Consider the following 21,686-nt stretch of genomic DNA (forward strand, 5'->3'; position numbering starts at 1 on the left):
GGTGGCCACAATGTACAGTATAAAGCAGGGGTGTCAAACTAATGTTGCCCTGGGGAACACATTCGGTCTTCATCAAGCTTCGAAGGGCCACACTGAAAATGTGTTATATTTCCTCTGTGTAAAACTTTGCAAAAAAACTGTCTTCTATCATTGTTTTGGGGGGATTCTTTATGCTCCCTTACTGTCTAGCTTTAATTCAGTGATTATTAGCGAGCTGGACACAGTCAAGAAACTGTATGAATTATAAGTATTCACCCGCCTTGGATTTCTTCACATTTTATGGTGTCAAAAGGTTTGATTCAATTGGATTTAATTGTTAGTGATCTACACAAAATACTCTAATGTCAAAGTGGAAGAAAAATTATATATTTTTTTTAAAGATTATTAATGAAAAATGAAACTAATATACACTGAGTATACAAAACATTATGAATAACTGCTCTTTCTATGACATAGACTGACCAGGTGAATCCAGGTGAAAGCTATGATACTGTCAAATAATAGTTCTGCAGGAGGGGTGAAGTCAGGCGCAGGAGACTCAGGTACGTGAAACACGTAGTATTTTAATGAAGGAAAAACCAGTCCAAAAATATCAAGCCGAAAAGGCAGGGAAAAGTATTCCAATAAAGGAAGACTAACACAGTCTTCTGAATACATCGGGACGCAGCCCAGCAACCCTTACGCCCAAACGCTAAAATATAAATGGACAGAAAAGAATATCCCCCCCAACCTACAATAGCAGACACGAAACAATCCCGCACAACCCCAAACACAAAACAGACAGACTAAATACCCCACTAATTAATAAACACAAAACAGGTGCTACCCTAACCAGACATTACCAAACAAAAACAGAAAAGGAAATCAGTGGCAGCTAGTAGGCCAGCGACGACGAGCGCCGAGCGCCGCCCGAACGGGGAGAGGCGCCAGCTGTGGACGTTGTGACAGATACCTTATTGATGTCACTTGTTAAATCCACTTCAAATCAGTGTAGATGAAGGGGAGGAGACAGGTTAAAGAAGGATTTGAGCCTTGAAACAATTGAGTATTGTGTATTGTGTATGTGTGCCATTCAGAGGGTGAATGGGCAAGACAAAAGATTTAAGTGCCTTTGAGGTATGGTAGTAAGTGCCAGGCACACCGGTTTGTGTCAAGAACTGCAAAGCTACTGGGTGTTTCATGCTCAACAGTTTACCAATGCGTATCAAGAATGGTCCACCACCCAAAGGACATCCAGCATTGGAGTCAACATGGGCCAACATCCCGTGGAATGCTTTTGACAGCTTGTAGAGTCCACCTTGTAGAGTCCATGCCCAATGCCAACTCAATATTAGGAAGGTGTTCTTAATGTTCTGGTAAATTCCCACTTCCCACTTGGTTATAAACACAGCATAACACCGCTAACCATCCACTGTAGACCTGTATAATACCACTAATTGGAAGCACAAGACCTGGACTTACAATGTGACATATTGTGGAGTGTTGTATGATGTATAGATATTTTTTAAATCGAAACAAAATTAAAATAATAATAAAAACAGCCTAGTGCCTGGTCTCACTAGATTGTTTTTCATTATTTAATCAAGAGAAGCACTTACTATAGTACTTTTTTCATACCTCTTAAGATGGGAAAAATTGTTTTTTAGGAAGTTGAACATGTGCTCTTTATGACAGGATGTAAAAATGTGTATTTCTTTTTACTCACATCACAATTTAAATTATATCCCTGCCAAAGTTTTGGTTTGGTGGCCCCAAAAAAATTCCGCATTGATCAATACCTAACGAGTTATTTAAGAAGCCAAATTAGAAACCACTTTGGCCACCATGTAGACTAGAGAATATTGTCAGGCATTACATGCATTTTTAGCATAAAAGTATCTACATCTACTTGAAATACATTTTACATGACATTAAATATATTTCTTTCCATATGGGCACTGTATATACAGTACAGTGGCTTTATGATTGCTAGCTTGCATGTCATTTCTGACAAGCACATTGCCTAAAGTGGACCAAAACAGCCTGGTATGTCAGCTACTCTCCAAAACTACAACTTTTGTGGGACACAGTCATTCATAACCATTATCGTGATGTCTGCCAAGATGGCAAAAATAAATGTTATAGAGAGAGAGTGCATGCTGCTGAGTACAGCGGGGAGAGTTTAATAGTGATTGAGAAGAAGGAGTGGGACTTGATTAATGGCCTAACAACTGATAGCAGTTTTTCTTGCAGATAGCCATTGCTCAACATTGGGACTGTAGGACATGATCTAATTGTTGAGTGTATCAGTCTTGTTACATTATCCCCCAAGGCTCTCCAGGCCTTTATTTCCTTGTAATAAAATGTTAAATTGTTGATCTGCTGCATATAGCTGTTTTTGTTACTAAGGCAGTGGTGTTTTTCGCAGCTTGTACAGACAGTAATGTAATCCCATAGATAGCAAACTAAGTTATTTTGTAATCAATGAAGGAAGATTTATGTTTGTATTTAATGTATCAAGTGAATGCATAACGGATTGCCCTCATAAAGTGCTGTGTGAAGGGCATTATAGACCAGCATAGAATACAATTTTTGTTTTACTGTTTTAAATCTCTGTATATGGAACATTGCAGAAATTATGCTTTAGGGGTTTGCTAGTACTCAAAGTAAAAACAATGCAATGCCACAAATGCTATTTATTTTTGAATAAGTAAAGTCGAATGCATGCAAGTCATTGTTGTTTTATTGCGTTTATTCCTTTGACACATTGACAAGTGAAAATGCAAACGTAGATTTTTCCTCCTCTGGCTTGTCACAGAAGAAAACAAACGTTGCTTTGCTTGCATTCATTATTCCGAAATAGACGAGAAGGCAGTTCTTGTGAAGATGTCTTAAAAAATTCCTTTCAGAATTCCATTTCTTCCCTGCCATTCCCTACTCCAGTAATATAACCATTTTATTCACCACAGAACTGTAGCCTTCATTTATTTGGATTGCAATACAAGTAGATGCAAACATGAGGGATGCAGTGTTATGGAGGTTTAAACAGGGGGTATCTCATTAGACTTTTTATTTTAAGTAAGATGGATAATGCTCATAGGGATGTTGTTGTTTTGTTATTCTGTTTTGGTTGTCAGAGATCGCCCTTTTGTGTTTTGGCCACTGCAAGAGAGTGCTGTCATTACTTTCTTGGCAGGCACACTTCTCTTGGATCAATTTCGATGTCTCGTCTAAATTGGAAAGCAGAACCCATTCTGTAAATTTATTCAGATCTTTGGAATAAATCACAGCAGCTCTGAATTTTCCTTATAAGGCCTCCCCAAGTTGTGAATTCATGACATCCCAAAAACGTTTTCCCATGAAGCCTTGATGACGTCATCTGAGATTATCAGCAGGGCAAGATGACACAAAACCTATTCATCATACTTAATTTGGAGTGAACATGTACAAGAGTTCTTTCTCAACCTAACCCATGGAGAACATTCACAAGATGGAATCATCTCTATCTCAGCAGGGGTATAATCAAAGTCCCATTAAGATATGATTTAGAAATAAACAAGAAACTCCTAGTCACTGACCAAACCGTAAAATAAACAAAATAAAACAGTGAGTAGCAGCAGTAACACCCTGTGTTTATTATCTATGCATAGTCACTTTACAATTACCTCGACTAACCTGTACCCCTGCACATTGACTGGGTACCGGTACCCCCTGTATATAGCATCGTTATTGTTATGTACATGTATTGTATTACTTTTTGATTATTTAGATATTTTTACTCAATTTTATTTAGTAAATATTGCATTAACTCTATTTCTTCAACTGCATTGTTGGTTAAGGATTTGTAAATTAGCATTTCACGGTAATATACCTGTTGTATTCGGCGCATGTGACAAATAAAATTTGATTTGATTTGAGCAGCAGAGAGGAGACCTGGTCTGCTTACCAAATTGTACCCTATTCCATATTTAGTGCACCCTGTGGGCCCTGGTTAAAACTAGAGCACTATATAAGGAATAGGATGCCATTTGGGACACAACCCAGGTCTCTTCTCTGCTGCTCATCCTGTGTCTGTTAGTACAAGTAGCTAGGCGAAGTGCATAAACAAGCTGGTTGTTGGATGTTGGTAAACTCTATTCTAGAATTTAATGCATAGTAATTATGTTTGTGTTCTGATGTGAATGTATTGCTGCAAAGTCTAGTCTTGATGTATTATAGAAATTAATTCCAGCCGCATTCCAGCCCACTCTGGTCAATTACACTCTGAAAAATAACAGTAAAACAATAAACCATAATTATGGATATATTATGGATACAGTATCTGTACGAAGACTGTGCTTGATCTAAATCCCTGCAAGAAAAGCCACTGTCTGACACCCAGTTAATCAAGTGTCCATTGTCTAGGTAGCATACGCTCCATTGGGTCTCTCATCCCGTGACACTGTATTTATTTGGTTGCAGCAGATTATCCCTCTTTAAGATTGTCCCACGGAAGGTCGAGGGACTTGATCTCCAAATGCCTTTGATATGGCAGAGAATCAGTCAATTATTTTGAAACGGTGCAGCGGCCAGGGATTAAGTGATTTAGGAGTGCAGCAGATAGACAGTACCCAGGCTGCTTTAGCCTGTGAGACTTCCACAAACAGTGCAGCACGTCAGGACTGATTGCAGTGGCACCGGGGTAGATAAGTCAGTCTTACTATTATCCTGCCTAAACTAGGGGTGCCAAATTACAACTTCAGCCTTAAAACCCCTCTGAGTTTAGGTAAAGGATGTCTTAAGCCAGAGCAAGGAGAAAAAAAACATATTGTGAATAGCAGACTTCATGCAGTTCAGTTCAATAAGGCCGGGTGTACACTACACGATTTTGGCCCCAATTTAGCTGTCCCAAACAAGTTTTTGAGATAGGAGACAAAATCCCCATGTCATTGCCTACTCAGGGCACGTGGCGATCACCGACACTTGTTTAATGTGAGCGGGTCAGAGATGCAATCTGAGGGCTACCGATCTTATCTTTGAGCAGTCCCAGATGTCCTGAAATTTTCAAATGTTGATTTTATTGGCACAAATGGTCTTGTAGTGTGAGATGTGCAACGACAAGTTTTTAGAACGGTGATCAGCAATAGCCAACGATAGCTTGCCAGAGAAAAACTCAGTGAGATGATGACGTTGTTTCACATCACCCAGAATGTGCGGACTCTCGAGCAGGAGCAAATACTACTAGTATGCGTTTGTACTTCCCTTTAACCAAAGCATCAAATCGTTACAGATCTGAGGTTCACAAGCAATGTTATTAAATTCAAAATGTTGGCTAGATATTTCAACTCTGTATGGCAAGTGTGAATGTCTGACTGAATGTTTATGAGGCTGCTTTGAGCCACAACTTGTAGCTACATTAAATCTAATCACATTTTTTTTGCGAGACAGCGTGGTATCGAGAATCCTCACGACCAAGTAAAGAATCTTTTAGTGTGTGACCACCGTCTGTGCCACATCGTTTAGTGTGCTCACCACTACGTTGGCAACACAAAAAACTTCAGGATAGACGGTTGTTTAATATGAGAGGCTCATTGATGTTAGGATTTTGAAAGTCGTGTAGTCTCCACCCGGCTTAAGTCTATGAGGTGCGTGTCCTCTGTCTTTTACTGCTGTCAGAATCCTCCCTCCCTAGTCACTAGGATGTTCTGACAGATTTACAAGAGCCATAATTTAAATGTATTCCTGCCCGGTCATTGATCCACTCACCACACGAATGCTGCGTGTAGCTGCAATAAAAATGTCTGTCCGACATTGAAACATTGGCATAAATCCCAAAAAGAAAGACATTTTTCATTTATTTTTCTTTCATTCATATCCTAATACACTCATAAAAAGAGACATTTTCCAAACACAACCCATCATGAGATTAAAATGGTCAGATGTAGCTCCAGGAGCGAAGCTAAGTAAAAAAGTGACAATTGGTAGTAGCGGGCTATGTCAAGGGACATAGAACTCTATAATTCAAACATGCTCTACACCTGGTACCACTACCAACATAGCTCTTCCTTCTCAACTCCATCCCACTCTCACCCTCATCAATTTCTCCCGAGCTCTTAGCTATATAAGTTATGACACACTCCCATGCAATAAATAACACAACGTAAAGCATCCTTACCTTGCCCACGTACTGTGGGTCTGACCCCATGTACTCCTCCAGCACGAAGAACTGGTTCCATACCCAGCCCCTCTTGACTCTCTGAAACCCAGATGCCCCATTTCTCATCGGGCCCACCAGGCTCCTGGGATGCTCCTTTCCCAGACTGCTCCTGCTCAGCGGTGCGCCTGGCGGGCGTACAGGAGACAGGGAGCCTTTGTCGAAGACAAACCAAAGGAACAGTATCAGGCAGTTCCTTGTAAGCATTGGCGGTCTGTGAGTTTGAGGTCTCCAAGTTAAAGTCCCAACAAATGGAAAGCCAGATCACAACAGAAAGATGAAGGGATGCTGAATCCGTGGTGAAGGAGTTGACTGGACACAGCCAAGATTATGAGTCGCTGGCCGGGGTGGGTTGCCTGTCACGTTCAACGATTAATGGAGCTCATCACCTGGAGGAGAGAAATCAGAAAGAAATGTTAAGCTCCTTCGCCTGTATCCTTTATCTCAGTCACCTGTGAGTAATGTTAATGTGCCCCAATTACACAACACACAGAAAACAATGCTTGTGTAAAAAGACGGCAACTATTTCTGAAGAAGAACTTTCTAAATTTTTGGTCAAAATGTCACCTTGAGTATAACAGAGTATGGAAAGAAATGACTATGGATGATCTTATAATTATGCCATAACAATTACAATTCTGTCATTTGACAGCAATACACACCTTTTATTTATTTACATGTTTTAATTAACTAGGCAAGTCAGTTAAGAACAAATTCTTATAAGACAATGACTGCCTACCCAGGCCAAACCCGGACAACGCTGGGCCAATTGTGCGTCGCCCTATGGGACTCCCAATCACAGCCGAATGTGATACAGCCTGGATTCAAACCAGGGACTGTAGTGAGGCCTCTTGCACTGAGATGCAGTGCTTTAGACTGCTGCGCCACTCTGGAGCCAGAGTGAATGAACACTTTGGAGATTAACAACAAATAATTCAACTCCCAGCTCCCGTCCTACTGAATATTTTATTTGTCCCGATATAATATTATCTACATACTCACTTTACTGTTTCCACTGTATTTTCATTCAAATGCCATTTGAGCTATTGGAGATGGTTTAGAATTCCAAATGCGGGTGTGTGCCTGTCTGGTAATGTGCCATACATGCTTGAATGTGTATCTATTTTGCTATCATTCCTGCTTTATCCATCCAGGATATTTGTAAAAAAATGTAACAAAGTGCATAGTAGAGTGTCCTTTTCAGCAAGCATCACTTGATACATGTTGCCTCCTGATAGTTTCAAAAACTCTTAATAATAGCCTTTTGAAGTGAACACATGCCAAAGGTACAATCTTATCATGTTTCCAGGTTTGCACGCAACACATCATAGGTTAGAAGGTGGCTACTACCTATGATGGAATAGAGAAACTATGCATTTTTTTTATCAGAGACCTTCATGGTGAAATAATCTATCAAAGGTCTAAATTCACACCAACCGTAAGGAATAAAGATTGTGACTTAACTTATAAAACGAACAGTAGATTTCCCTTCTTTTGTTATAAAAGGGAGCGATCACAATTTAATTGAGGATGCCTATTTTTGGCAAAGCAGTGTGCCACATGAAAACAACTTGATGAATAGAGGCCATTACTTGTCCCACTGCCTCCCCAATCATTCCAATTACACACTGGAATGAAACGTGTGTGTCCCAAATGGCACCCTATTCCCTTCATAGTGAACTATGTTTGTCCAGAGCCCTATGGGCACTAAATATGAAATAGGGTACCATTTGGAATACATCTGGAGCCTTCTCCCCCAAAAAATACTAAATAAACCCATCAGATAAGCTATCTGCTGTTCTGTGCTCTTAAATAACAGGCTCTGTGCAATTGGATGTGGGCTTAGTAGACTGTGGCGATGCCCGATTCAAAACAAAAACAACAACATATCAGACCAGTGTCAACAATAACAGAAAGAAAACATATCAAACCAGTGTCAACAGAGAGAGCCAATACTGTGTTTGTTTTTCAGTGTCTCTCATTCCTCCAATTATCACAGTCCAGTATTCACATCAACTAATACATGATAAATACTACCTAATCCTGCTTTCATATCACCCATGCTAAAACATGCTTTACAATGATTATCCATTCAACATGGCCATGCGCTAGTAGTGTAGTTTAATTGCATTGTGGTAACTTAAAAAATGTATACAAAGTACAATAATGAATTGAAATACCCTCTATCCTAAGCGAATTTGTTATCACAAAAGAATGTATATATAATATACTGTATATTTACACAAACTATACGTAGTTCATAAAGCCTTATTTTGAGGGCCTAGTTGTTCGCTAATACATGGGCCTGAAACTCATACACAAAACTACACCCATCATTATCATCTTTCCTGGTTGTAGTAGTTTTTCCTCAAAAAAAGCAGGGAATCTGAAATCCTTCAGACAGGAGTTTTGAGGTATAATTATGTACTCATTGCTGAAGCTCTCAGAACCCTTTACCCACAAACAGTACATTTACGTTGAACTTGACAATCTTCAGTATATGTGCTGTACATTATCCAATTGAATCCAGAAGGACAGCACGTGAATAAAATAACATTTGAACTAATTAGGCCCAATCATGAATCCAGTTAAGCAATTAAAAGATTGGATTTCACAAAACCTAGAAAATACAAACAAGATACTGTTGTTCTGGGCAAGTGGGACAAATCATTTTAACCAAACTTTGGCAATATATAAATGAGTGAACAATTGATTTGGTCATAGAGCCGTATAAATGAGAATCAACCGGATGTGTTCAATGCCAATCATAAATTGAGCAACCATTAACATTATTTATACCATGGGCAAACCATTTAAAACACTCAAGCGTTCAACTGTAAGTTGCTTAAGTACTTTATGCTTCAATTGAGCTATGGTCTTGTTACAATGTGATGAAATGCAATGGTGCCGATTATAAATTGTAATACTTTCTTGTAGTAGCATTTAAGCCATTGGATGCCAAAATAATAAACTAGAAGTCAATAATACACCCGTATTAAGAGTGGGAGTAGGAGTAAAAGCCATGGGAAATATACTCTGAATTGTCCATCAACAAAGGAGACAACTTAGTTTAGGATGATTCAACACCTGTCACACACTCTCTCTTTTGTTCCTTCCTAATGTAGTTATGAGTGATATAATAACGTGAGCACCAAGACTTTAATTGCATAACCACAACCCTCATTGACATCATTGTCTTTGATTAATTTCATAGACTTCTAACATTGGCGTCAGAGGGAGCAAATTATACCAAGGTTACACCCCCATACACCCGGACATTTAAGTTGATACTGTCACTGCAGTATCTTAAAAGTCTAAAGTAATCTGCAAAGTTCCCTTGCAGAATCAGGAGGAACTATCTCGACGAGGTCAGCCCATTGATCAGACAGGTCACTCCTTATTTAACAGAGACATAATGGGAAATGACTGTTCCCATAATTCCTGAGAATTTTGCCTACGCTCCGCTGTGCGTTCCTGGAGGGCGCTTGATGCATATTTAATGAGAAGTTCATTAGCATGTGTCGGCCCTCGGTGCCAAGCCCTGACCCACCGTGTCTGCCTCAGATAACACCACGCAGCCGGCTGACAGCATTCTCACACATCACCACCCATAATCAAAGAACATATGGCTCACCGAGCTGGTGGTGCAGATTGGGAACCATAAGAGACTCCCTCGGAAAGTTACTAGTTGTCAAGACCGTCGTAAACATGACAAACAGATAAACGGTATTGACTCTGGCAGAGTGAAAAAAAGAGAACTGTTATCGGGTTGAAGTTCTCCTTCTGCATATATTTTATTTTTTATGATGTGGAGGGTGATATTTTAATTGTGTCACCACCACAGGTGCGTTGCTGGGTGACATGAGTGTCATCCTCAGGTGCAGAGAAGTCAAAGTTGTTTTAATAAGGTTAAGGACACGTCTGGACTAGATTCAAGAGTTTTAAAACAAGACATGACTCTCAGATGTCTTGTAATTTTGTTTATATTACAAAGTTTGGCCATGGTTCTAAGGGGACAGGTGTCAAAGACTTTTCAGAATATGAAATTTAGACATACCATGGTGGTTCTGCCTCCTGTAGCTCAATACACACTGTCATTTCTGTATAACAAATGTGACCCGATTCGGGAAACTAGGTGTATATTGCAAGCCACAACTTCACAGGAGATCCTTTTGAATATTTTTTTATCAAAGTGTGTTTTTTGGTAGAAATGCCTTCTCGAACATGTCAAATTTAATGTGCCTTAATAACAAATTTGTATGCTATCTGTAAATATTAATAAAATGGTTAAATTACGAGCCTTGTTGGTTAAGCCACAGAAAAAGTAAGCAACCTTCCCACTAGCCATAATTGGGCTGGACATGCCGAGACAGGAGTTCGGATTGGTCTGCCATATAGAAGTCTTCTGTCTATTTGAACTTGTCAGTCTGTGTTGGTAATTCTGACGATGCCGCTTGTTTAAAAACGTATTGTGTAGTAGAGCTGCATAAGTGTTGCTCTCCTCTTTCTGGAGGATCAAGTTTTGAAATCAGTGGAATTAGAGTATGATAGTTAACCTCTCTAGGCTAGGCGGGACGAATTCGTCCCACCTACGTAACAGCCACTGCTATCCTGTGGCGCGATTTTCAAAACCTTAAAAATCCTATTACTTCAATTTCTCAAACATATGACTATTTTACAGCCATTTAAAGACAAGACTCTCGTTAATCTAACCACACTGTCCGATTTCAAAAAGGCTTTACAACGAAAGCAAAACATTAGATTATGTCAGCAGAGTACCAAGCCAGAAATAATCAGACACCCATTTTTCAAGCCAGCATATAATGTCACCAAAACCCAGAAGACAGCTAAATGCAGCACTCACCTTTGATGATCTTCATCAGATGACAACCCTAGGACATTATGTTATACAATACATGCATGTTTTGTTCAATCAAGTTCATATTTATATAAAAAACCAGCTTTTTACATTAGCATGTGACGTCCAGAACTAGCATACCCCCCGCAAACTTCCGGGGAATTCGCTAACATTTTACTAAATTACTCACGATAAACGTTCACAAAAAGCATAACAATTATTTTAAGAATTATAGATACAGACCTCCTCTATGCACTCGATATGTCCGATTTTAAAATAGCTTTTTGGTGAAAGCACATTTTGCAATATTCTAAGTACATAGCCCAGGCATCACGGGCTCGCTATTTAGACACCCGGCAAGTTTAGCACTCACCATAATCATATTTACTATTATAAAAGTTTGATTACCTTTTGTTGTCTTCGTCAGAATACACACCCAGGACTGCTACTTCAATAACAAATGTTGGTTTGGTCCAAAATAATCCATCGTTATATCCGAATAGCGGTGTTTTGTTCGTGCGTTCCAGACACTATCCGAAATAGTAAAGAAGTGTCGCGCGCATGGCGCAATTCGTGACAATAAAATTCTAAGTATTCCATTACCGTACTTCGAAGCATGTCAACCGCTGTTTAAAATCAATTTTTACGACATTTTTCTCGTAGAAAAGCGATAATATTCCGACAGGGAATCTCCTTTTCGGCAAACAGAGGAAAAAATCCCAAAGGCGGGGGCGGTCGGGGTCACGCGCATAAGCCAGTGTCCTTTGATCGGCCACTTGAGAAAGGCGATAATGTGTTTCAGCCTGGGGCTGGAATGACGACATTCTGTTTTTTCCCGGGCTCTGAGAGCCTATGGAAGACGTGGGAAGTGTCACGTTAGAGCAGAGATCCTTAGTAAATGATAGAGATGGAAAACAAGTTCAAGAAATGGTCAGACAGGCCACTTCCTGTAAAGGAATCTCTCAGGTTTTGACCTGCCATTTGAGTTCTGTTATACTCACAGACACCATTCAAACAGTTTTAGAAAATTTAGGGTGTTTTCTATCCATATGTAATAAGTATATGCATATTCTAGTTACTGGGTAGGAGTGGTAACCAGATTAAATCGGGTATGTTTTTTATCCAGCCGTGTCAATACTGCCCCCTAGCCCTAACAGGTTAAAGAGATGGAGAAAACACCAGTATCCGGATTACATCTTCAAACTCAGGGCAACCGTGGTATGGCATTCCTGACAGGGAGACGGGTCCATCGTGCATGATAATGTATACAAGTAAGATAGTCTAGCATTAGCTAGCACAATTTTCAGATATTACACGTTTATAATTTTGACAGAAAGTGGTTTCATTTCAAGCTAAAGTGTACTGTTAGCTAGCTAGATAAAGTTAGCTGGCTGGCTCCCTAGCTGAAGTTATTATTCGTTTGCTTTTCTAGTTAGAGCCTAATGTTAGCTAGCTAACATTGAACGTGGTTGGTGAGCTCCCAGGACTGTGGCATTGTTGGCACTTTGTTCATTGTTGTTTAAATAGCTAACGTTAGCTGGCTGGCTCATTAGCTAATGTTACGTGACGTGTGTGATCTTAAACATTGTTTACCTAGCTAGGTTCATTGTTTACCTAGCTAGCTAGATAACTATATGTCTTTAGCTAAAGTGTACTGTTAGCTAGCTCGCTAACGTTAGTTGGCTGGCTCCCTAGCTGATGTTATTATTCATTTCCCAGAGCAGTTTGCTCCCTAGTTAGAGCCTAATGTTAGCTAGCTAACATTGAACATGGTTGATTAGCTCCCAGCGCTGTGGCATTTTTGCCACTTTGTTCGTTGTTGTTTAACTAGCTAACGTTAGCTAGCTGGCTCGTTAGCTGGCGTTACGTGACATGTGTACAACACCCGTTGAATATGGCCGGTGTCAGTAAACGTCTGTAAAAAAAGGTATAATTAAATTATTACCAGCAGAGCTGGTTAGGCTGTTTTCATGTTATCCAGAGGTAAACAAATGATCGGCCAGAGCGTCAAGTGTGCGCTCAGAGAGCGCCCCCCCCGAGATTGGTGGGGCTAAAGCTTATGAGGGTGTGAACGATGGTGAATGGGTGTAGACAAGGAAGAGCTCTTCACTAGATACCAAAACATTCAAAGGTGATTTTCTCAAAAGTGAGTTTACAAGTTGATTAACTTTCAAAGCAGAATTACTTTCCCATTGTTCCTCAAATGCAGTGTATGATATACCATGTTTTAGCGCTGACTCTCTACTTTTATCCAATGTAAAAAACACAATTTCAAATTTTGCTACGTAAGACCGAATCCAGGTGATGGATCTCAAATATGGTAGTGGATCAGTGTGTGCAACTGTAAGTAATAAAAAGGATAAACCCATGAGCAAATATAATTGGGGAGATAAAGATAAACATTCATTTAAAAATTCAACAGTAATTTATTTTCTAGATGCTGTGATTCAAACATCTGCATGTTTCACTCTCTGAAGAATTCATATGCCAATCATATGTCACAAATGCATTTTTACTTAGTTAAGTCTCTCTCTCTCTCTATGATGCTCTGCATGAATGTGTATACCGATTTGCTTTGTGTCAACCTGAGCTTGTTCATGTCAGTGCCGCATACTCATCTTGGTGCAGAACACAATGCTGCATAACAGCTGATTAAGGGGCTTTCTCTGCACTGAAAACTCATCTGGTAATGACAGCAGATTTTTCAGGGTTCGACAAACTCAGCATAATGCTTAAGGCACAGAGCGAGAAACTGGAGGGAAGCTGTGGCTGGTGGGCTGGCACAATCCATACTGAATAAATATGAACAGGCATTCAGAGACACAACCCAAATAAGGAAAAAAACACCTCCAACATCAGTGGAGAGTGTAGCCAGTGCAGTCGTGTTTACATCGGCCAGACCAAAGCAGGTCTTAATATGCCTGGGAGCCTCAGGGACTAGAGGAGGAGGAGAACATAACATTGGTGGAAAGGTAAAGAAGACGGAAAGGAAAGGTAGTCAAAGAGAGAAAACGTGTCAGAGGAGGACAAACTACCTGGAGGGTGAGAGGAGGGGGAAGGTAATAAAAATGGACTAACAAATGTCCAATCAGGCTACATAAATAATCAGGGAGTAAAGGGCCCAAAGGGCTGTGGTCAAAAGTAGTGCTCTATTTAAGTGATAATGCCCGAGAAGCTGGTGTTGGGAGGATATATTGGCACGGATGTTGTTAACTGTGCCAATATACATTATCCTCTAAACACCGGCTTCGAGGGCATTATCACTTTATACAACGGGTTAACAAGATATTTAAATAATGATTGACATATTTTCATTAAAAACGTTATTTTGATTAATTTATTCATACTATTTCATCCTTCCACAAAATATAGTCCTGACACAAATCTAGGCTTGCTACCCAAGCCGGCTGGTCGCTGGTTCTATTGATTCCATTGCCAGAGACGCGACCCAGTTGTTTGTTCTAAATTTTCCATTGCCATACTGGCATGCAACGTTCTTATCCCTTGCTTGCTAGCTAGCAAACTGCGGCTAACTTACAGTCAATGTCTTGTTTCTTGTAATGAGACTCCTTGCAGCCATTGGCAATGTCCACTTTAGGTATAATGCCAGGGAGCTGCTTGTGGAGCTCCTAACGCAGTTCCACCTCTGCAGTTCTACGTCTAACACTGCCAAAACAGCCGCTATGTGGATGTCAGCTAAGGTGGATCTGTTTGAATAGAGTCCTTTATGTGTTCTCATTGTGTTTAATCTAAAAGCACAATCAAATGACCTGGATTGCAGTTGAGATTACATTAAAAGTACATCGTGCAAGTGATCAATGAGGTTCGAGATTCTGTGCAGATTATTATAGCAATTGTGAAGATCTCCACAGACCTGTAACCTTTGCATGCTATTTTGAACATGCACACTTTCTATGATTACATAAGAAGACATTTATAGTTAAAGTGACCTCAAAATATGGCCATGGATGTGTTACTCTTTTTAAGGTTGAAAAAATACTGTTACAATAGTTTGTAAGGTATGTCTGGTATAACTGTAGGCTATTTACCGTATTACAAAGTAATATTGCATTGTACATGGTTGTCAACGCAACCTAATATCACAATTTGAAGGAGATGTATATTTTGTACCACTTACCACTGACAGTCTGGCTTTAATTCCAGTTTGTCTAGAAATGAATAATTGATATGTTGGATTCACGTCTCCATCTCAACCAAAAATCTAAGTTGAAGAATAGGACTAAATCAAATCAATTCAAACTTTCATTTTTGGTTGAGATGGAGATGTAAATCCAACATATTAATTATCAACTTGAAGATAACATTTCAGTTATCCAAACCTTGAAACTCTAGTCTTATATGTATTGTCTATTTTTAGTTGAATCCCGGATTCACTTCGCTTGCTTCAATGACTTTGCAAATGCTATATATGCTATACACTACCGTTCAGAAGTTTGGGGTCACTTAGAAATATCATTTTTTTTAAGAAAAGCACATTTTTGTCCATTAAAATAACATTAAATTGATCAGAAATACAGTGTAGACATTGTTAATGTTGTAAATGACTATTGTAGCTGGAAACGGCTGATTATTAATGGAATATCTACATAGGCGTACAGAGGCCCATTATGAGCAATCATCACTCCTGTGTTCCAATGGCATGTTGTCTTAGCTAATCCACGTTTATCATTTTAAAAGGCTAATTGATCATTAGAAAACCCTTTTTCAATTATGCTAGCATAGCTGAAAACTGCTGTCTGATTAAAGAAGCCATAAAACTGTCCTTCTTTAAGCTAGTTGAGTATCTGGAGCATCTGTCACTCCCTGATCTGTTTCACCTGTCCCTGTGATTGTCTCCACCCTCTCCAGGTGTCGCTTATTTTCTCCAGTGTATTTATCCCTATGTTTCCTGTCTCTATGTGCCAGTCTTGTATGTTTTCCAAGTCAACCAGCGGTTTTCCCATTTGCCTGTTTTTTTTGCAATTCTCCTTTTTCTATTCCTCCTGGTTTTGACCCTTGCCTGTTTCTGGACTCTGTACCTGCCTTCCTGACTTTTCTGCCTGCCTTGACCACGAGCCTGTCTGCCACTCTGTACCTTCTGGTCTCTGATCTGGTTTTGACCTTTTGCCTGTCCACGACCATTCTCTTGCCTACACCTTTTGGATTAATAAACATTGTAAGACTCCAACCATCTGCCTCCTGTGTCTACATCTGGGTCTCGCCTTGTGTCATGATAGTACGAACTGGCCATGACAGACCCAGCAGACTTGGACCTGCTCCGCCATGCTGTCTCCCTGCAGGGAGCCACCATTGGGAGACATGAGGAGTTGTTACAGGGCCTTTTGGAAGGGCTCAGTTCCTTGACGGATTGTAACGACCATGGGTTAAAGGCTATTATGGCGCAAATCAGGGAGTAAGCTCAGAGGCTACCTGTCACCTCTGAAAAACCCTAATTGGCCAGTAATTTTTTTCCTTATCTGTAGGGAGTTTGTACAACCTATCCCGGTTTCACGAGAACCCCGCTTACCACCTCCGGAGTGATATTCGGGGAATCCTGGTACCTGCCAAGGTTTTCTTTCTCAGTGCTCGCTTATTTTTGAGCTACAGCCATCTTCGTTTCCTTCAGACCAATCGAAGATAGCGTATATTATTACGCTAATGTCAGGATGGGTGAGTTGGATACTCCTGAGCCTATTTAGTTGGGAAGAGCTAGGTTATCAGTTGGGGGACGCTCACGGAGGATGAACAGTAACTGTTGTCTGTACTGTGGCAGGACAAGACATTTTATAGCTACCTGCCCTATTAGGAAACCCTTGTCTCTAGTGGGTACCAGCACTATGGTGAGTCAGACTGGGAGTTTCCTAATTCCCATCACCCGCACACCCTTTTTTGTGCTTGTGCTGTTGGGAGACCAATCTAAGTCTCTCCGAGTGCTATTGGCTCTGGGGCTGATGAATGTCTTACGGATTCTACGATAGCTTCGGAGCTTAGTATTCCCACTCAGCCTCTCCCATGGATGCTAGGGCATTGGATGGCCGCTCTATAGGGGAAGTCACCCATAGTACTGTGCCCATTCAATTACGGGTTTCTGATAACCACAGTGAGACCATAGAGTTCCTCCTCATTGCATCTCCCCATGTTCCGGTTGTTTTGGGATTTTCCTGTCTACAAAAGCACAATCCTGTGATTGACTGGGTCACAAGCTCCATCCTAGATTGGAGCCCATTTGCCATTCCCGCTGCCTTCAAGCAGCACAGCCTTCCCCAAGTCGTCTTCCTCAGGATGTTAGCAAGACTGTTGATGTCTCTGCTATTCCCACTGAATACCATGACCTCCTGGAAGTGTTCAGTAAGGCATGTGCTACTTTCCTTCCCCCGCACCATCCTTATGACTGTGCCATTGATCTTCTCTCAGGCACTACACCACCTAGGGGTCGGTTGTATTCTCTGTCCTGACCAGAGACCTAAGCTATGGAGGAGTACATAGAGGAGTCTCTGGCCACTGGGGCCGTCCGTCTGCATCTCCTGCCAGCGCAGGGTTTTTCTTTGGAGAAGGACAAGACCCTGTGTCCATGCATTGACTACCGGGGACATAACAACATTACGGTTAAAAATCGTTACCCCCCCTACCTCTCCTCTGTGCTGTGTTTGAACCTCTCCAGGGGGCCACCATGTTTTCCAAGTTGGACCATCGGAATGCCTACCACGTAGTTCAGATACGTGAGGGGGATGAGTGGAAGACAGCCTTCAACACAGCCAGTGGACATGCTAACCATTTTGTGTTCGTTTACCTTGACGACATGTTCTTGTGTCAGACAGGTCCTTCAGCGCCTCCTGGAGAACCAATTGTTAATGAAAGCCGAGAAGTGAGTTCCACTGCTCCACTATCACCTTTCTGGTATATGTCATTGCTGAGGGCAATGTTCAGATGGATCTTGGGAAGGTGAAAGCAGTGGTGAATTGGCCTCAACCAACGTCCAGGGTGCAGTTGCAACGGTTTCTTGGTTTTGCTAACTTCTACCGCAGATTCATTTGGGATTACAGCACCCTGCCGGCCCCCCTCTCGGCACTCATCTCTCCCAAGGTACCGTCCAGCTGTCGACAAAGCCTTTGTGGACCTGAAGCATTGGCTCACAACAGCATCCATCCGGACCCCTCACGTCAATTTGTGGTGTAAGTTGATGCTTCGGATGTTGGAGTGGGGCCATCCTGTCCCAGCGATCTGCCCAGGCCCAAAAGCTTCATCGCTGTGCCTTCCTGTCCCATCATCTCTATCCTGCAGAGGAACTATGATGTAGGCAACCGAGAACTCCTGGCGGTTAAGATGGCGTTGGAAGAGTGGCGGCACTGGCTGGAAGGAGCAGAACAGCCATTCTTGGTCTGGACTGACCATAAAAACTTGGAATATCTCCGTACAGCCAAGCGCCCCAACTCCAGGCAGGCCCATTGGGCCTTCTTGTTTACCAGATTCAACTTCACCATTTCCTACCGCCCAGGGTAAAAAAAAAAGTGAAGCCTGGCGCTCTCTCCCGCCGATACAATTCCTCTGTCACATCCTCGACCTCTGAAACCATTATACCTACCTCATGCCTTGCTGCCACTGTGGATTGGGGTTTTGAGAACCTGGTTCATGAGGCGCAACGCTCCCAGCCTGGACCTGAAGGGGGTTCGACTAACCGGCTGTTTGTCCCTTACCCAGTCCGGTCCCGGGTCCTGGAATGGGTTCACTCCTCCAGGCTGACCTGTCCTGGAAGAGTGGAGGCTGATTCGGTCAGCCAGGTACGTGCCCAGTTAGGACACCAGGTGGCATCCCTGGGGGGGGGGGGGGTGTACTGTCACGCCGTCATCTGTTTCACCTGTGATTGTCTCCACCTCCTCCAGGTGTCGCTTATTTTTCCCAGTGTATTTATCCCTGTGTTTCTTGTCTTTGTGCCAGTTCGTCTTGTATGTCAACCAGCTGTTTTCCCATCCTCCTGCTTTTTGCTATTCTCCTTTTTCTAGTCCTCCCGGGTTTTGACCCTTGCCTGTTTCTGGACTCTGTACCCACCTGCCTGACCTTTCTGTCTGCCTTGACCACAAGCCTGTCTGCCACTCTGTAACCCCTGGACACTGATCTGGTTTTTACCTTTTGCCTGTCCATGACCACTCTTGCCTACTCCTCCTTTTGGATTAATAAACATTGTAAGACTCCAACCATCTGCATCTGGGTCTCGCCTTGTGTCATGATGGCATCAGCATTTGTGGGTTCGATTACAGGCTCAGCATTACAAGAAACAAAGACCTTTCTTCTGAAACTCGTCAGTCTATTCTTGTTCTGAGAAATGAAGGCTATTCCATGCAAGAAGTTGCCAAGAAACTGAAGCTCTCGTACAACGCTGTGTACTACTCCCTTCACTGAACGGTGCAAACTGTCTCTAACCAGAATAGAAAGAGTAGTGGGAGGCCTCGGTGCACAACTGAGCAAGAGGACAAGTACATTAGTGTCTAGTTTTGAGAAACAGACGCCTCACAAGTCTGTGCTAACATAATTGCAAAAGGGTTTTCTAATGATCAATTAGCCTTTTAAAATGATAAACTTGGATTAGCTAACACAACGTGCAATTGGAACACAGGAGTGATGGATGCTGATAATGGACCTCTGTATGCCTATGTAGATATTCCATTAAAAAAAAAATCAGCCGTTTCCAGCGACAATAGTCATTTACAACATTAACAATGTCTACACTATATTTCTGACCAATTTGATGTTATTTTAGTGGACAAAAAAATGGCTTTTTAAAAAATAAGGACATTTCTGTGACCCCAAACTCTTGAACGGTAGTGTATACTGTATGATTGATATGTGACTTATAAAGTATGGTTACATTTAATTTGCTCTCTTAATTAGTGATCCCTTCACGCCAATCCTGTTAATGGGATTAATTTGACAACACCCAGCGAAATAACAGCGCGCCAAATTCAAAAACAGAAATACTCATAATTCATAAATCATACAAGTGTTATACATGGGTTTAAAGATTAACTTATTGTTAATCCAGCCACAGTGTCAGATCTCAAAAAGGCTTTACGGCGAAAGCAAACCATGCTATTATCTGAGGACAGAACCCCAGCAAACACACATGAAAATCATAATTCAACCCGCCAGGCACAACACAAAAGTCAGAAATAACATATAATGCATGCCTTACCTTTGAAGATCTTCTTCTGTTGGCACTCCAATATGTCCACTAAACATCACAAATCGTCCTTTTGTTCTATACATTCTGTCTTTATATATCCAAAATGTCCATTTCTTTGGCGCGTATGATTCAGAAAATACACCGGTTCCAACTCGTGCAACATGACTACACATTATCTAATTAGTTACCTGTAAACTTGATCCAAACATTTTAAACAACTTTCCTAATCCAACTTTAGGTAGTTTTAAACGTAAATAATCCATAAAATTTAAGACAGGATAAACTGTGTGCAATACCGGAGGAAAACAAAGTGGAGCGTGCTGTCAGGACACGCGCCTCAACCACAACAGTACACTTCACTCGACCCTCGTTCTGAACAGGGCTACTTCTTCATTACATAAAGGAAAAACATCAACCAATTTCTAGACTGTTGACATCCAGTGGAAGCGATAGAAACTGCAAGCAACTGCCTTAGAATTCTAGATTCCCATTGAAATCCCATTGAAAAGAGAGTGACCTCAACAACAACAAAAAATCCTGGATGTTTTGTCCTCAGGGTTTCGCCTGCCAAATAAGTTATTTTGTAACAAGAACAATGGTGGCTTCTGCTTAATTTAGGAATTTTAATGATTTATACATTTACGTTTGATACTTAAGTATATTTGAAACCATATACTTTTAGACTTTTAGTCAAGTAGTATTTTACTGGCTGACTCACTTTTACTTGAGTAACTTTCTATTAAGTTATCTATACTTTTACTCAAGTATGACAATTGGGACAATTTCCAATGCCCATTGGAATGGCTTTGATAGCAACAGTTAATCTACAGTATATAGTTAAGAGATCTCTCAATAGTCATTCTCATTATAGCACATTAGTAGTAGCCAGTGACACTAAGCATGGCTGAGCTTGGTTAAAACATTGGACGGGAGACCGAAAGGATAGCTGTAGATAGATCAAACTTTCCAGTAAGAGGTGCTGCCCAGACTATTTTGTTCTTCTTCAGATAGTGGCTGTAATGTTGAACATCTGACATTGTTTCAAAGGTACAAGTTAAACATGCGTTATATAAGGATTGCCTATGACATAATCCTGTGGTGGAAATTCACCCTCAAAACAACATACATTGGATTTGAAAAAAGTAATCAAAGTATTTTCCACGTAGATTCCACATCACAATACATTGACACATTATGTTGAAACACTGTTGATTCAACCAGTGTGTGGCCAGTGGGAAGCTATTAATAGTGCATAAGGCCAATTATTCTCAATGCTATAATTATTACAGTAATAATTGCTCTTTGATGTTCAGAGAAATGCACCATCTGCAGTACAGGGAGTAAGCAACTGGGGAAAAGAGTCTGTTGGGTATTGATTTGTACAGTACGCTACCAGAGCAAATAGTAATCAACCTATTGTGTTGACTCAGTAACAAAACAACAATCAGAAGAAATGTGGAAACACAGAATAGCTTTGA

General features: G+C 41.0%; 1 protein-coding gene across 1 annotated transcript in view; it reads right to left on the reverse strand.

Annotated features, from left to right (window-relative positions):
* Positions 1–21,686, reverse strand: part of LOC106578565 (cadherin-12) — a 251,807-nt gene that overhangs the window by 151,898 nt on the left and 78,223 nt on the right. Inside the window, exon 2 of the mRNA XM_014157554.3 lies at positions 6,134–6,561. Coding sequence (XP_014013029.2) covers positions 6,134–6,379 — 246 coding nt within the window. The 5' untranslated portion in view covers positions 6,380–6,561. The remainder of the gene's footprint in view (positions 1–6,133; positions 6,562–21,686) is intronic.

This window comes from Salmo salar, chromosome 19 (assembly GCF_965601325.2).
Source record: "Salmo salar chromosome 19, fSalSal1, whole genome shotgun sequence".
NCBI classification, from domain to species: Eukaryota; Metazoa; Chordata; class Actinopteri; order Salmoniformes; family Salmonidae; genus Salmo; species Salmo salar.